Source organism: Microcebus murinus, chromosome 29 (assembly GCF_040939455.1).
Source record: "Microcebus murinus isolate Inina chromosome 29, M.murinus_Inina_mat1.0, whole genome shotgun sequence".
Taxonomy (NCBI): Eukaryota; Metazoa; Chordata; class Mammalia; order Primates; family Cheirogaleidae; genus Microcebus; species Microcebus murinus.
Window position 1 is genome coordinate 6,113,097 of NC_134132.1, and position 18,778 is coordinate 6,131,874.

Genomic DNA, 18,778 nt, shown 5'->3' on the forward strand with positions numbered 1-18,778 from the left:
CCCTCCTGGAGCAAGCATCAAAGGATGCTGAAATGAGCAGTTGTCGTGCCGCATAGCTGTGATATATCCTACACTCATTATCCAACCTAAGCTACTAGGAAAGAGGTTTTATGGCAGGAATTAAAAGCGTTTTTCAGGAAGAAGTATTGCCTTGTGGGGAGCTAAATGTGAGATCATTTTAGAAATTAGATACAATTTATATAGAGTTTAAAGCAAAACCATTAAAATAATTCTATGGTATTCAATGAGGGTTTAGTTAAACCTATCTCTTAAAGTATAGGCCTCTTTGGTCATGGCCATTCTCAATTAGGAAACAAAGATCTACATAAAGTGTGCCTTCATTTGAAAACTATGCCAAATACTGTACCATGTTCTAAGCAGAATGATAGCATGCTGCACTCAAACCTTTTGTCCTTTAATGGTGCTGCTGACTTTTGTCACTCTGCAATTTTGGCAAAGAGCAGTAGGTACTCAAGAGTGGCCATTTCCCCAATTCCTGTTCCATCCTCAATACAACTTGGCTTCTACTCTCTCTTCACTACTAAATTTCCCAGACCAAGGACGACTTCTCCCCTTTCTGAGTCCCTGGCTGTCTTGGTCCTGTTGACCCAAACTTCATTTTCCCCTTGGCTCCTCTGATACTTCTCTCATTGAGTTTTCTCCTACCTCTTTGTTCAGTCCATGTCATTTTGGCTGGAAGCTTTTCCTCTTACATGTTGCTGCTCTCTTTTTTTTACGTGGCCATCTCTCCCTGGTGATGTCATCTCTTTCCAGTGCTTTCACCCTTGCCTAGACAATGAAACGCAGGAAGTCCCACAAGGGTGTCTTTTCCGAGCTCTAGACAAGTGGTTCTCAACTTGGGGTGATTTATTCCGCTCAGGGGCACGTGACATTGTCTAGAGTCATTTACTTTGTCATGGCTGGGAGGAGGTTCTCCTACCATGCAAAGGACAACCCTACCACAAAGAATTATTCAGTCCCCGAAGTGAATAGTGTTGAGGTTTAGACACCATGGTCTAGAATGTTCCATAAGAATGTCCTACGGATTTCACTAAACTGAACATGTACCAAAAGAAATGCTTCCTTTCTCCCCACTTCCCTGTCCAACTTGTTACCATTTCATCGAGCTTTGATGCCATCTCAACCGTGTGGTAGCTAAGAATATAATAGCATCATCTTTGCCTCCTGGAACTCTCCAAATATCTAAGTGTTCCGGAAGGTATAGTCTGTTTATTTCTAGAATTGCCTCCTCCTCTCCCTGTCCACTATCACTAGCTGAGTTCAGGATCTTGTCATCCCTCCTGGTCTATTCAAATGGGTCCCTCACTGACGTCTGATTTTTCACCACAATCCATCTGCCTTTCTGAGGGCAATATGACATCTGATCCCTTTCCTTTGCTCAGAGGGCTTTAGAGTTTGCCACTTCTTAGCAAGACAGAAGGGCTTTTCACAAGCAAACCTCAGCTTACTTTCTAGTCTTGGTTCTGTATCTTACACATCTTCATCCTAAGTACCTAATACAATGGTCTACCATAAGAAGGTAATTAATAAATATTAAATGAAATTGCTTTGTTTCAAACCATACACTATGCCTCACTTTTTCTTGTTCTTAGCCTTCATTTTGTGACATCTTGATTAATGTATGTGAGAGTGTGTCAATGTGTCATTTAAATTGAGAACTCATTGAAGTCATTACGTCTTTGCTCTACCCAATATCAGATGGGAGTTCTTCAGAATCATTTTTCACAAACAAGATACACCTTGTCAGGAACGTTTTTATCCCATAAAGGTTATTCATTGCTCTTCTCTTTATTGGTATTGGGTGTTTTGCCAAAATCTTATATCAATGCAGATATAAAACCAAGAGAAACTGTCATATCAGAAGAGAAAGTTTTTAATGTTTCTGCTGGAAGGGAGAAGATGAACCAAAAGTGATGTCAGAGGGACGTGTGGGGATGGAAAAATGTGGAAAATCCAGGGTCAGTGTGTTTTATCACAGCATCAGTTATTAATACTTTGCTGTGAGTTTTTGGGTAATTTGGCAAATTTGTTCATACGTAAAATAAGGAAATGGTTTAGATAACTTTCAATATAGGATGACTGTGGATCCTAAATGTTCATTTCTATAATGTACTCATTTTATTGATAACAAATTAAAAGTGTCCTTCTGACATAAATTGTGACATTGGGAGAGTCTCTTGTCTTCCACCAGACCTTCATAGATCCATAAATTTCTCACAACCCCTATAATCTATTGAAGGTTTTCTTCTGTCAAGAAATTCAACAAAATGGTGAGTGCGTCAGGATAGATTTTTTTTCTCAGTGCATTTTTCCAGATGGTGCTTCCTGGTTGGGCTCTATTAGGGATAAACTTCTAGTGCTTCCACCCATTAGTTCAATAAGCTGAAATGGTGCTTTCAGATTTTCTTACGTCTTTATCAGGGATGTGGGATGGTAAGGCAGAGGCATTGATTTTTTACTAAAATTCACTGGATAAAATTCTAATAACTTTTTATTGGAAGGAACTGAACTGTACATGCATGAAATAAAATTTTTGTGGGCTTTTTAAAATTGCTGCTTCAAAGCTCTATGACTGAATTAATTTTTTAACTTCAGAAATCACATAAAATTTATATGAAGTTTAAAGCCAAACCATTCAAACAAAATAAGTATGTGGTGTTCAATGATGGTTTAGTGAAAACCCATCTCTCGAAGTATGTGCTTCTGATGTGTTTAAAATGACATACTGGTTTCTAACACTGTGATGTCCACCTATAATGGTTTTTAAAACTCAGCTGCATATTTCTGTAACAACCATAACTATATAAATATGTAATTTGGTCCTTGGCATATTTGAGTAGAAATGACTAATCTTCTAGTTGAAGATTGGTCAGATGCTTAGATACAGAGATATTTCAGGAATCTTCTCAATAGTTACTCTTTCCCATTCCTTATATTGGAGACATCTCAAGAATTTATATTCCTGCTTTAAGAAATTCTGTTTTCCATTCTGTTTTCCACTCTAAAAACAGAATGTGGCTTTTAAGTATTGATCAAAAGATTCCAGGGCTCTGGTTCCAAAATGGCAGTGGAGAAGCAAGAGGGCTTCACTCCCTGCCCCCACAGAAAACCAAAAACAAATATGCAACACTGAGATTATCACCAGAGGTATCTCAGAACTCAAATATGAAGATGAGACCATTCTAAGGACCAAAGAGAAGTGAAAAACCTTGAGTAGTTGATAAGCAAACCAGACTTCCATATGCATGATGCCTGTCCCCGCCATTTTGCCCAGCACCAAGTGTGTGGAAAACTTCCCCAACTCACTATTTCTACATGGGGAATAGAGTGATTTAGGTTGACAACCAGCTTCCCCACCATCTTGGGTTCCCAAATAGGAGACTCATCCCCACCTTAACCTATGGGAAGCATTTCCAGTGTCTCAAGGTTGAAATGTCCCTGAGGACAGGCCAGAGGAAAAGGGGGAAGGCTCTGGAAACTCTGTTGTGCAACTTGGCCAAAAAAGACGCCAAACCAGAGTGGATGTCTAGCAGTACCACACTTTAGGAGGTTCCTCTCACAGGTTCCCTGGGTGTGAACCCCGTGACAGCCTTCCCACATTCCTGGGATATCCTCTTTCGGACCTCCCCGTTTCTGGAAGGGCAATGCTGTGGTAATTTTCTAGAGCTGAGGCAAAGCTAGGCTCAAGGCACAACCTAGATCCAAGAAGGAGACAGTGACCCAGGCTTAAAGAACCTCAAAGCTGGTTGGGCGCAGTGGCTCACACCTGTAATCCTAGCACTTTGGGAGGCGGAGGTGGGAGGATCACATGAATCCAGAAGTTTAAGACCAGCCTGAGCAACATAGTAAGACCCTGTCTCTACAAAAAATATAAAAATTAGCTGATCGTGGTGGTACATACTTGTAGTCCCAGCTACTTGGGAGGCTGAGGCAGGAGGATGGTTTGAGCCCTGGAGTTTGAGGTTTCAGTGAGCTATGACGATAGCTTTTGCTGCATTCTGGGTGACAGAGCAAGACTTTTGTCTCAAAAAAATAAAACAGAAAAAAAGAACCTCTAAGCTTAGGAGCAAAATGGCTGTAGAGAGGCCTGGCATTTGCTCCTCACACGGGACCAAGACAAAGAATAAACAGCTAAGATTTGACTGGAGGTCAAAGAGAGAGAGCTCTAGAGTGCAATGAGAAAGCGCAGTGCGACTGGGGTGATCAGAAGTCCAGGGTAGCAGTGGGGAGGTACCTGGCCAAACCAAACAATTGGATTTAAAAAAATGAGCAAATTATCTGACCAGACATTTCTCAAAAGAAGACATACAAATAACCAACAGATATATGAAAAAATGCTCAACATCACTAATCAAAGAAACGCAAGTGAAAACCACAATTGCCTATCATCTCACACTGGTTAAGATGGCTATTATCGAACAGACAAAAATAAATGCTGGGAAGGATGCAGAGAAAAGAGAGCTCCTGTACGCTGTTGGTGGGAATGCAAACTAGTACAACCACTATGGAGAACGGTATGGAGGTCCCTCAAAATTCTACAAATAGAAATACCACATGATCCAGTAATCCCCCTAGTGGGCATCCATCCAAATGTTTATTGTAGCACGATTCATAACAGCCAAGATATGGACTCAACCTTAGGTGTACAACAGCCAATGAATGGATAAAGAAAATGTGGTATATATACTCCGTGGAATACTATTCAACCTTAAGAAAGGAATTAAATCCTGTCATTTGTGGCAACGTGGATGGATCTGGAAGACATTATGTCAAGTGAAATAAGCGAGGAACAGGAAGTTAAATACCACATTGTTCTTACTCATCTGTGGAAACTAAAAAATCATTGCTCTCATAGAAGTATAAAGCAGAACAGAGGATACTAGAAGGGTAGAGGGAAGGAAGAGATGGGGATCGATTTGTTAAAGGATAAAAAATTACAACTACACAAGAGAAATTATCTTGTTCTATACTGCTGTAGGATAACTATATGTAACAATCATACATTGTATAGATTAAAATAGCTAGAAGGAGAATATTTAATGTTCTCAACACAAAGAAATGATAAATGTTTGAGATGATGGATATACTGATTATCTTGATCTTATCACCATACATTTTATATATATTAATATATAAAGAACATCAGTATGTACTCCATGAATATGTACAATTATTATTTGCCAATTAAAAAATAAATTTTAAGAGGATTCTAGAGTTATTACAGATTTAATAGTACTGATAGTGAGAAAAGAGGAATATATGTACATAAGGGACTCTGTGTATAAATAATCATGAGAATGGGGGTTTTTTGATTAAATATGTGATCATCATAGTTGATTATGAAGAAATGCTAAAGAAATGCAATTAACGGACTTCACTAATTGCTAAGTTTAAAGCAGTAACAGTACATAGCCTCTGAATTTCGTAATTTCTACCACACAGAGAACAGTCAGCCAGACTATGGTGTAGGATTAACAGTGTGTGGTTAAAAAAAAGTGCAATGACACATAAAACACTAAGCCAGAAAAATTACTTTTGCCATATATATACTTGAATAAATGTTATTTCGATTTGACATGTATTTTATCCCCTGTGCTTTCCAGACCTACGGAAGACATTTGAACAGGAACCCCTAGGAAAGGAAGTTTCCTTGGAACAGGAAGTGTTGCTCCAATGTCGGCCCCCCGAAGGGGTCCCGGTGGCCGAGGTGAGTAACAAAACCTCTTTGCATGTCGCGTTTGGCACTTGGGATTCTAACAGGGGCCAACGCCGTGGCTAATGGTGCAGTGAATCGGGGTTTTGGCATGACCAATGGTCGGTAATGGGGGCTAACTGCCTGCTGCTGGCCAACTAGATTGATCGGGAACTGATTAATGACTTGGGAGTCAATTAGAATGCCCCACCAGACAAAGCCACAGGTGGCTTGGTTTAGTTTTGTCATTCTCTTTCAAGAAATCAAAAACACTGCTTTATTTTCTATTGGCACTTATCATAGAGGCGGTATGACTTAGCTAATGTGACATCAACTTTCTAATTCTTGATCATACGCCAAAAAATGGGAATGTAAGAAGAGTGCATATGTGTGCGCGTGTCTGTGAGCCTGTGTATTCCACATGTTTTTTTCCCCTTCCATGATGTAATTGTGGACATACCTAAAAGCCATGTGTATCCACACACCATGAATAAAAAACATTTGGGGAATAAAGGGTGTCAACTAGTCTCATTGATGAGCTTTCCATCAAGTTCTTCATTTTCATTTTGTTGTTGTTGTTGTTGTGACTAAAACAAAGCCTATTCATGGCTCGTGAAGTATTACAAATCAGAGTGACACCATGACTTTTCATTAGCACCAAACAGTACAGCACCCTTTGACAATGCCTGTATCTGGGGACAGGTCTCCATGACCCCCCAGAGACGGTGTGCCTCTTGGGGACACCTACGTCATCTGAGAGCATACTTTCAAGGAAAACTAATGCTGTGCCTTTCATTTGTTAACAAATAATCCCAAACTCTAAAAAATGTCACCCTTTGCACGATTATTAGAAGACATCCTTATGTGCGTACAACAGTATGGCCCTAGCCACTGTCCTGCAAACCCAGGCACTCTGTAAGGTTAGGTTATAAATAAAAAAACCTCTGTTAGGTTATAAATTTGTTATATTATAAATTTGTTATTTTTTTTTTATTTTCTTATGTGATAATGTTATTGCATTTATGCTTACAAAGAGTTCCCATCAAGGTACAAACTGAAATATTTATGGGTGAAATGATATGATGTCTTGGATCGGCTTCAAAATAATATGACAAGAGGGGAGTAGGGATATAGATAAAACAAGATGAGCCATGTTTTGATAATAGTTGAAAGGAGGGGTGATGAACACACAAGAGTTGTTAACACGGTTTCCTCTATTTTGTTATATACTTAAAATCATGCATAATAAAAAAATCCTCTAAAACAAAAAGATAATAATGGAGGGAAAGGCAAGTCAGCGTCGCAAGTGACAAGTGGCACCTTAGCCTCCAGACTACATCGAGTCATTTGAAAGTTTTACTCTTCATTGCGTATGTGGAAAGAGAGAGACATATTTCAGTTGTTGCAATTCAGACCTGTATATGGATCCTGTGAATAGGGGTCAGCTGATTCTTAGGTCAAATTTCAGTGTTTGATTTTTTTTATCTGTGAAACTGAAAAATATTATTGACACTTTCAACATTGTCCAAAAAGTGATTCATAACTAATAATGCACTTATTGTTTGACTTCTCATTGTTTTTCTTTTCTTTTTTTTGGAGATTGAAGCAAAAGTTGGAGTCAGTTCAGTTAGCTGCTCCCCTGACAACGAACTCTAATATCTGATTTCTCTTTCCAAATTAATAATGGTAATTAATAAATTGAAAACTTAGGCAGGGTCTTTATGAAACAAGTCCATTTTTCTCTTCCAGCCATTCATCTCTATGAGTCAATGCAAAGACTCAAAGGAAATTTTAATGAAATCTCCTTTTCTTACTTTGAAAAGAAGAGAGCTATTTTTGCACTGTAATTGGCATCTCATGCCAATTGTATGAGAGACTGTTCATGATTGTAGCTATTTTATTCAACAACACCAAACCTTATCTGCCAGCACTGAGACACGGTGTTATTTAGTGTGACTTGAAAGGAGAAAACTCTTCTCTATTCAATATTTCATCTTGACGATTACAATAGTGCATATGTCTCCTTAATGGTATTTCTAAAATTTTAATGCCAACCACCTCCATTAAACCACCTTAAAGACCAAAACCTGTGAGCAATATGAGTAACCATAGCCTTGTTTTTACTCCAGATTTCTTAAAGGTAACTGATCCTTGCAAAGACTTTCCTGGAGGAGATTCTAATAATTTCTTCCTTTTTTTTTTTCCCCCAGTCTTCTCAACAAAGTAGTTCACTTTGTCATGGAGTAAAGATTCATGACTGCAGACTAATTGGCTGTGAATTCTATTTGTGTCATCACTGGGGAAGAGACCAATTAACACTTGGCAAGCTCAAAAATCATATACCCATTTGACATTCAAAGAACTATATTTAATGTGTATTTCTTCTTCACTTTTCTTGAAGTCAGAAGAGAGATCAAACACATGCTCAAGAGCAGGCTAATAAATTCCTGTGTAGATTCTTTTCAACACTATTAAAATCACCAAGATCAGAAAGCTAATGAATACCTTAACATGACACATTACCACTGCCATTTGCTCAAGGGGGGCCAATAAATTAAAAAGGAAGGGAATGAAAGGTAACTTGGTGAGTTTAAAGAGTTATATGATCATTTAAATTTAAATATGTGTCTTCATTATTTAATATTTCATTTGTTTATTTAAGGAATCTGAAAGCATAAAATAAGATAAAATGAAATCTTGATCTTAAAGGAAACTCAGCAGGTAAAACTCATGTGCTTTGTAATAATTAGCATCAGTCCTCAGGATACCAGGCCAGACTGGGTATGTGTTCCTTTTGTATCCAACCAAATGATTCTGAGAAAGAGCCAGATAATAAATGTTAATGAATATGCAGCTGATTATAAGCATATGTCTAACATCCATTGAGGAAGTTCATACTTTGCAGAGTATCAGGAAGCCCTAATTATCTCCCATACCATCCAAATCAGTAAGTTTTTCAAGAACTCTTGTCTTAGTTATGATAGCACCACTTTTGGTGCAAATAATAGCATAGGCATCTCTTAGGTAATAATATTTCATTTCTACCCTATTTTAGCATTCTATAGTCTCCACTAGAGAACACTACCTAATTTCCTTAACAGAATTCCAAGTTTTAAGTCCAAGCATCACCATTTTTAACTCTTTGACTTTGGGCAAGGTATTTTAGTTTTTCGAACTAAAGTTTCTTCAGTTATAAAAAGAAGATAACAGTATCTACGTAGAGTGTGGTTATGAGATTTATATGAGATGATGTAGACAACAATCACAACATGTCAAAAGAACTCAAGAAGGATCAGCCATTATTAATGCTATTATTATTATATAATTTGTTAATCCACAGAAGACTGAATTCAACTTCTTGAATTCAAAATTCTCACCCTACACCTTGCCCCCCCTCCATTGGGCACTGGTGGGGTATATGATTTCTATGAGAAATCAGTAAGATATTGTTCTCTAGTCACTTGTTTTGGTGGAAGTCCATAAGTACTACAAATTAAGATGGTAATGTGAGCTTTAAAACCAGGGAAATACCCTTGCCAACAGCACTCTCAAAGGACTGGTTAATGTAACTATCTACAGTAAGTCATGTTGTGCTGCTGTCCTTGCTCTGCTCTTTAAGGTTACTGCTATTCTTTTAGTCCTCATGGTCTCAAGACAACTGGACCGGCTCTCATACTTTCTCCCAAAGAGGGAAGTTGGCCCGAGGCTACTGTTGGTAGATCCTGTCAAAGCCCAAAGAAATAGAGTGAGAAAGTGTCAGAAGAGGAAGAGGCCAAGCTGGGATCCCTTAAACTCCATCTCTCCAGATGCCGACAGTATGGATGAAGAGTTCCTTCCCACACTCATTGGTTAAGGAAAACTGTGCTACAAGACCCCAAGCATGAAGCACGTGGATTTCAGAGCTCTAAGCTCGCCTGCTGTCTTCTCTGGTCTCCCTAAGCTCTTTCTTTGTTCTAGGGATGTTATTTAAAATATTTGGTAACTGCATGGCTTCCTTAGCACAAGAGCAGAGTCTTGAGGGCCTTCTGCTCTGTTGGGTATGAATCCATTAGCTGCTGAATCACAGAACAGTCCAGATATTCCAGGGGACCAGCCAGGGCACAGGGGCCAGGGGCATTCAGTCATCTAGCAACAGATAATGGAATTATTTTGGTATTTAACACCTGGAGTGGGTGACCCAGTGTGATTAACTAACTGGCTTCCCCTATATACCACATTTTTATATAGCTCCGACTACCACTTCTGTCGAAATTTATCTGTTGATCCTTCTGCCTGTCTGACTAGAGTGGGATGAAATAAGGACAAAAATATTTTTGTTCATATTTTTTCTCCAGCGCAAGCAGGTTCTGGGTCACTTAGTAGGTTCTCTAAGTGTATTTAACCGAATGAAAGAAAGAGGCCTTGTTGGAGGTGACACAGAGATTTCACCTCAGGAAATAGAACTTTCTAGAAAAGGGATATTTTTTCACCTCTGAAGATGCAGCCCCACTGAGAGAAAATCAGTGTGGGGTGAGAAACTCCATCCTTCTGAACCTTTGAGAACAGGGACTCAACTAGGACCAGAAAGAAAACAGGTCAATGGGAGATACTTTATTTGAAGGGCAATAGGGTAGGTGTTAATAATAACAATATTAAAATTTTAAAGTAAACTAGGTGAAAGGAAAACTAATTCTGGGAATACTCTAAAATGATATTGCTTAGTTTTTTGGTTTTTTTTTTATAACACTTGGTAGCTTCAAGCCAAAAATGTAATTGTTTTCTTCCATTTCTGGTGAGACATCAGCCTCTCTTTCAACAGATAAACTCTCCCCCCCTCTCCCTAAAGAAGCAGAAAAATTAATAAGCCATAGAACGGGTGCTGGGTTGTTCTCGTGGCAAAATAGCAGCACTCTATGAAATTAATCCCTCTTTGCTCATTCCTGTTTATTCCTAGAAAATGCGAGTGTCACATGGTGAGCCACAAATACTCTCAGAGATGCTTTATTTCATCAGATTATCTCTCTTGGAGTGTCCCGGGACCCAGACATCAATGGATACAAGAATCGTTGGCATGGCAGAAGGAGCGAGACTGAATTTTTCACTAAAACCTGTGATTTGTTTCACCTCTAACAAGGGGATAATTGCTTCTCTAATTATAATTGAGCTATTCCTCATAGGAGTTTAATTGGAGGAACAGGGCACAGTGTTCAACTTATTGACCCAGTTGTGCTGGGAAAAAAAAAAACACAAAAAACGCAGTCTTATTTATCAACATTTGCATCTCTAATTAGCAAGTGGGAAAATATGGAGAGTGAAGTGCAAAAGCATGGAATATTTTGCTGACTTTAGTCGTGATCAAAAGGGAACAGATTTTTTCCTAAGCTGATCCTGCCAGGGCAAAAAGCTGCTGGCAGCTGGAAGTGCCACCAAATGTGCAGCATCAGGTGGCTTTCCCTCTAATTGATTATTAATACGGCCACTGAACACTTTGTTTCATGAGAGCCGTTCACGCTTCCCTGCCATCCCCTCGTAATTGGAACTCTGTGTCGATGAATTTCCACGCAGTTGCATTGTCTCCCAAGCTGTGCTCTACATTCTTTGCAGGCAAAAAAAAGTTTAGAGAGAAAAGAAGAATCTGAATACTAATTGGGAGGAAGACATTGCTTTTACTGCCCAGTAATAAATATATTTTGGAATTTTCTCCTGGTATGTGTCTAGCCACAAGAGGGGGTTTTAATTATGACATTATTATCAGCCTTGGAAACAGATTTTCACAAGTATTAGGTTCCCTGACTCAAGCTTTGCATTGGTCCAGTCAACATTTGCCAGTTGCCCCTTTATTATGGACACGCCATATACCTTTTTCTTCTGATATCTGCCTCTAATAGTTACACATAGAGATCACCCCAAGCCCAGATAAGTATGTAAGCCAAATTAAAAATAGTAATAAAATTAATTAGCACAAGCATCCACTTTTAAAGCAAAAGTAAGAAGTAACAGACCATATCTGACTTCTTAAAGATCTGTAATTTGACTTCTGCACATACATAGTGTTTCCTTCAGGCCTATTGCACAAAATGCAGAATTTCTTTTTTTAATCATCAGTTCATTTATTCAGGAAATGCTTATTGCAGGCCCATTGTGTGCCAGGTGCTCTTTTGGTTGCAGAAAATACAAGTACAGTACAGTAAATACAAGTAAACACAAGTAAAATACAGTAAATACAAGTCCATCAAGGTGGAAAACACAATAAATAAGCATATTAAAAAAATGAATAAGATATTTTTCAGATAATTCCAAGGTCAAGGAAATAAGACGAGGTGAGAGAAGATGGTGGTGGTTGAGGATTGGGAGTCAATTTAGAGTTCAAAGAAAGTCGACCCAAAGAGATGGTAGTTGAGCTAAGATCTGAATGAAAAGAAGGAGCCTTGTCTTGAAAAGCTCTGGGTCAGAAAGCTCCAGATAGTGGGAACATCAAGTACAAATACCCTCAGAAGGAGTTGACGTGGTTACAGAAAGAGAGGCCAGTGTATCTGAGCAGCGAGGAGGGCAGGAAGACATTGAGTCAGGAGGGAAGGATGAGGACAAGGACATGTAGACATTGTAAGTGATTTGGAGTTGTCTCTAAACACGTGAAAAGCCATTGGAGATTTTCAGTAAGGAATGGCCATTGCCTGATTTATATCTTTAAAATATCATTCTGGCGGATGCATGGAAAATGTATTTTAGAAGTGCAAGAATTGAAGCAGGGACACCAGTTAAGGGATCTTGCCATCCCCCAAGCAAGAGAAGGTGGTCATCTATCCTAGGATGGAATAGAAGAAATGAAGAAAAGCAAAGAAATAAAGGATATATATTTTTTAATTTCTAAGGGGGAATAAAAAACTCTGATCTGGCATTTAAATTTGGTTTTATGAAATGAAGAAAATCTAGAATATGTTTGGTCTTTCAGGAGAAAATGAAATCTTTCCGAAGTTCAGCTGACCCATTGGAATAAGCTTTTTTTTCTAAATCAGATAACCTAAAATCAGTGGTCAGTGGACTTGATCTGTTTTCTCAGTGTTAGTTCAGCCACAGGCAAAGAATTAGCCCGTGCACATAATCACAGAGCAAGAGGTTTTTTTTTTGCTTTTTTTTTTAAATTTTAAGAGCCCTTGTTTATTCAAAAAGTTTTTGTGTCTTTGACAAGTTCTCTTGATTTGGAGTTTTTTCTAATGATTCTCCATATGCCTGCAGGCACTATTTATTGTAAAGTTGTAAATAAAAAGTAGCAGACATAGCAAAAAAAGCTTGCATTTTCTAATGATGAGATTTAGCAACAATCCTAAACACTTAATTGATAAATAAGAAAAAAAGGTTGAGAGTTACTTATTCTGAAAGGTGAGTTTTTACAGTAAAAGCCGGTTAGGAACTAGCCATGGACAAGTCAATTTCTCATCCTTTTGTCTTTTAAAAAATCTTTTAAGGATACTTAGGTACCATTTTGCTCCCTTGGAAGGTGTTATTATATATTCTACTTTGTCTTTTCTGTTTCTTTATTTTATTTCTTTTTTTTTTTTTTGGTTGTTTTTGCTATTAGTTAATTTGTGAGCATGCTTTTATCTCTTCACAAACTTAGGTTTTAGAAGTTTTCCGATTTCAAGACAAGTTGGCTTCCACAATATGGTCTATGTACCTTCAACTCTCAAAAGCAATGAGCCAGACATATGTGCAATTAAGGGAGTGTTTCCCCTGCAGGAGAACAAATTCCCTTTCTTGGCAAATGCCTTCCCTTTGCAGAAGTTACAACAACTGAGCAAAATGTCACTACAGTTCCCGCTCGCTTTTTTTTTCCTTCTCCTTTGGCTATTTTTTTTTTTAAACCATTGTCTAAAGATATAATTTCAGCTTGTTTAAAGACCAACATTTTTTTTTTTAAGCCTAAAAAATAACCATGCTTTCACAAAGCTACTGAAAGGTACAAAGTATATTACACGGTAGTGAATGAATACTCCTTTTATTCCAAATCTGAGAAGGAAAAAACTACACAGTAGCCTTTGTTTCTTGGCAAGAGAGAACATCTAACACAGGTAACCACAGGAAAGGGCTTTCTTGGTTATTTAAAGCACCTATATAAGGCATGGTGAGACACCTAGCACAAGTACAAGAAACAAGAAAATACTGAGATTTCGAACTCTAGAGCAATTGGATGCAAATTCTATCTGTCAAACTCTACGGAAGGCTTATTAGCCATAGATTTCTTTTGGAATTGTCAGAGCCTTGCTATTCAAATTGTGGTATATAGATGATCTAGAAGCTTCTTAGTGTCTGAGGCCTCACCCCAGACCACTTAATCAGATCTTAGCAAGATCACCAAAACCAGTCTGAAATGCTGGTTCTCAAACTTGGAGACACGTTGCAATCACCCGTGAATTATTAGCAACTACCAAATGCTTTAAGTCCCACCCTAGGGATGCTGATTTCATAGGTCCAGCCTGGTTATCAGGATTTTTTAAAAGCTCTCCAGCTGATTCTACAATGCAGTAAAGTTTGGGGGGGAAAAAAACCGCTAAAGGGCAAGGTTAAAGCAAACAAATACACAAAAACTTAAAATTTGTCACTTCTAAGCCAGTCTGTTAAACTTGGCAGACTCCCAGCTACTAGCTAATGCTGTTTCGAGAATCTTGGCCTAGCTGCGTGTGCATTTGATAATAGCTCCATAATTGCTTTTCCCATTTGTTTGATTAATGGACCTGTGACACAAGGATTCTGGGCTGAACCTTCATTCTCTTAGGTGCGCACACACTTCTCAGCTCTGCTGTGTGATTTTCAACCCCAGCGTTTTTGACTTGATGGGCTCGGGTTTGAGTTTAACAAAGTAACCTTTCTCATAGACCTGGGTTGTTCTAGCTCATGGTTACTGGACTCACTTTTCATGTTGGGTGGCATGTGGCAGTTTCCCCCTGTTAATTAGAGCAAATGCACCAATTATGTTAATGTTTCTCCCGATACCAATCAGTGAATAATTAGACACAACACATCCATCTTTTACAGAGAGTAGAATAGGAAAGAAAACTGCAAGGTGCTTTGCTCTTTATTATTGACATATATGATTAGACAATGCCTTAACCAATCATAGGGTTAACAAGTTAATGTATGAGAAGGGAAAGGGTACCCATGGTGATTTTTGAGGAGCTTGAGCACCTCTCATTATTAGTATGGTCCTGACCAAAGTCCAGCCATCTCTGTAAGATCTCTGAAAAGGAATTTAAGTGGTCTTTCCTTCCTTTTTAACAACAGTGAAAAAAAATGCTATTGATCTATTGGTCAAATGCAGGATGTTATTTATTTACCCTGAACTACAGAAATAAAGTTCTTAAGTAGAAATATTTAAAACTCTCAAAAACAATTCAGCTTTATCGATATAAAATAGCACACTGAAAGGAAACACAAAATTCAGCCTGTAGGATTTTACTGATAGTATTATAAGCATATGTGAATCAGGATCAGGTTATAATTTGTTATCATTTCTACTGAACTGTTTGTATGTATCTGAACTTTGGAGCCTTCTGATTGATGGAAAACTGATTTTGTTTCTATTGTTGTTTTATTGGCATTTTTGGTTCCATTACTTGGCAGGGTTACAGAGAGAGAATGTAGCCAAATTATTTCATAATGCATACAGTGCCTGTACCCTTGTGTTCATTCAGAAAATATGAAGAAGAGACTTATGAAATCAACACATTAGTCATCTTAAAGGTAGTCAAAACAAGTCTTAAAATCTTTTTGTTTAGTTTAGAATCTAATGTATATACTTTCTGGCCAATACAGCTCCCATTCCTAACATTTAATTATATGCACCTATGCACTTTTATCACCTAAAGATACAACATCATCATTTGTCACTCCAATATCTATAATATTGTGGTTTCAAATATGTTCCTGTTGTTTCATTAGAAATAGTTGATCAGGAAATAACACTGGAATATCAGATTATGAATTATTTGTCTTACCATTGTACTAATTTGCTTTAAAAAAAAAAGGAACAACACACAGCAGACATTTAATGTATTTGAAAATAGTTATGGTCGCTAATACTAGTGCCAGACATTCCTAGAAAGCCTCTGATATATGATTCATGCTGGGATACATCCCATTTGCCTAGGAAATTAGAAGGGGTGAAGCATCAAGGAAGAAATCATAGTTGTTTCTTTTTTATTATTATTATATCACTCTGCTCAAAATATTTGTTTTTTGTTTTTTAATAGTAAAACATGAACAAGGTTATATTTAGAAAATAGCTTTTTCTAGCAAACTATGAAAACAATTACTGGAAATAATGTTTGGAAAATAACTGTCTTATCTAAATGGGGCACCACTTTATATTCTCTCAATATAGGAAAACAACTAGAAGTGAAAGTTTTGAAATCTGTCTTAGGTAGCCAAGCTTTTATGATCTTTAATTAGAAAGATAGGAGGGAAGTGAATGAGAGTGAGAAAATGAGTATGGGAAGTCAAGATTAAATTGAGGATTATAATTTATGCCATATTTAATTGTGAACTATAAATGGATAATCCATTGGGAATATTGATCTGTCTTTGCTGGTGATACAAATCAAAAATCAGTTTAAACTGAAGAATAAAGTATTTAGGGAAGAAGGAAGAGGGAATTTTTGAAATATGAGGGTTGTTGAATGCCAGAGTAGCTACTCAAAAGAAATTATGGAAGCCTGAGCCATAGAAAAATGATCTCTATGTTCTGCTGCAAAACTTCTTTCCCTCACAGTACTTATACAGCCAATAGTTCTGACTTTTATAAAATAGCAGTAACAGTGAAACTATAAAACCATGCATCTAGGCGCCATAAAAAAGTTGCCCCTTAAATCACACTGCACACACAAGTAGGGATGACAGTTTTATACACCTTTTCTGGGAACATACAATATAGGATCAATATGCTCCAGTCCTAAAACCTGCAATCAAATTAGGACTCACTCATCTTCATTAATAAAATCACGTTAGTGTTTTGAGAACCCTATGCCCCACTGAAGACATCAGTAGAACTGAACGAACGTACATTGCAGGGAGTGTCTAAACATTTTATGCTTCTACTGCAAGAGCTGGGAACTGGTCCTCATGCAGGAAGGCTAGAAATATGACATCTCTTCTGGAGCATATAGGAGAAGGGATTGAGGCTGTAAATAAAGGGGAACTTTCTTCCCAGAGAAAGACTCATAAACCACCACCTATAGACCTGTGCAGTGGTAAATTGAAAGTCGGATTTCTCCCAGGAGTTTTGGGAAGATACTATGAATTTGTTCATATGAATTTGAACATATGTACTTTTTAATAGAGACACTAAGGGACACTGAATCATCGGTGTTTAAAATACATTTATGTAGATAGAGCTCTATTTGGGGTAAAGTTAGCACTAGGGAAGAGGCAATTAAATTAAATTTATTGACTATCTCCTAATTCCAGGTGCTTTTCCCTTGCATATCTCATTAAATCCTGCTACAACCCTGGGAGGGCTGGTTCTTCTCATCACACAGGTGAAGATTATGATTCTGGGAATTTGTAGCCTACACGAGTTTGCAAACTCAATTAGTGGGAGGGCTGGGGTGTACAGAGCCCAGTCTGTCTGACTCCGAAGCACTTTTTCCCCTTATAACAAAAAAAGAGTTTTATTGACTGTATGTTTCTCAAATTCGGTTCATTAAAATGATACAAAATTGTATATTTGACCTTATTTGATGGATTTTCCTAAGCTAATTAGATAACATCTGGGCAAAAATGTCTTCGGGGGGGGGGGAGAAAGTCTTTTATTTAAAAAGTATTACATCGATCTCATCAATTTTCTAAAAGTAAGTAAAGTAAGCACATTTTATTGTGTTGTGTGTTATTTATACACACGTCGTGAATTTTAGAATGTACAAGAGAAATTAAGAATGTAACTTAAGAATGTAATGTAAATTAAGAATGTAAGAATTTAGAATGTAAAAGAGAAATTAATCTCAACTTTAGGAACCATTGACAACTCCATTATTTAAGAAGAGCAAGATCAGAAGAACCCCATTTGTAGAGAGGGGACCACTGTGAGGAGATACTGGGATCCATTCAGCACCTGTTAGGCTTTTCGTATTTATTGGGTGGATAACTCAATACATACAAGCTTGTTCTCAACCCTGGCTGCACATTGGTGTCACCTGAGGAGCATTTAAAACCACTAGTGCCAACACCCTTTGTCAGCCTAATTAAATTGGAAGCTCTGCAGGAGGGATCCAGGCATGAGAATGGCCTCAAATAGCCCCAGATGATTCCAATGGAATGCAAACACCATAGTGATTTCTTGCTCAACGTCATCAATCAACAAAATAGGAAAACAAACTCTTCTTTAATGGCAGGAAAATTTACCGTGTTCCTTTTTCTATTTTAACTCGTATTTCTACACCATTCTCCTTATAGAATTTTACCCTACTAGAATACATTTTAGGCATAAAAGTTTGTATTGAGCATCATACCACACTTCTCTGTGATAATAATTCGCATTATTATCACATGTTATTTTCCATGATCAAAGTGTTAAATTTCTTCTGGATTATGATTAGTGCACAATTTGTCTGAAGAACCCAAGTGTACTATAAATTTTAAGAAGTAATCACTTAGCATAAAGACTGAATTTTTATTGGAAATATGTCTTTTAATAGGAGAAATGGGACCATCACCTCTTCCCTCCAGTTAGCTCATTTAGCCATGTCTGAATGTTACTGTTGAAATGAGACAGAATGCAATCAATTATATTTCTGCCATTTATAATAAGTTAAAATACTGAGAATCTTCTTCTCGCACATAAGTAAACAGGAATATGTGGAGTGAGGTTGTGTCGTAACAATATCCCTCTACTCTTCGCACATCTTCTGAGTTATATGCCAAACATTACATCGTGATCTACCATCTAAATGTTTAGTGACCTGTCATCTGGCATATTAGGTCCTCCTGTAATTTTGATGAAAGCAAAGCATTGTAAGCCACTTGACTTGCAAAAGTATTTGTTGCCCAGTTATTACAGACCCTTATTTTCTCAACTACCACACTAATGCTCCCCCA

General features: G+C 37.6%; 1 protein-coding gene across 2 annotated transcripts in view; it reads left to right on the plus strand.

Moving 5' to 3' along the window:
- Positions 1-18,778, plus strand: part of UNC5C (unc-5 netrin receptor C) — a 370,898-nt gene that overhangs the window by 277,491 nt on the left and 74,629 nt on the right. For both annotated transcript variants that reach the window (XM_075998685.1, XM_075998686.1), the window contains exon 4: positions 5,625-5,728. In XM_075998685.1, coding sequence (XP_075854800.1) covers positions 5,625-5,728 — 104 coding nt within the window. The remainder of the gene's footprint in view (positions 1-5,624; positions 5,729-18,778) is intronic.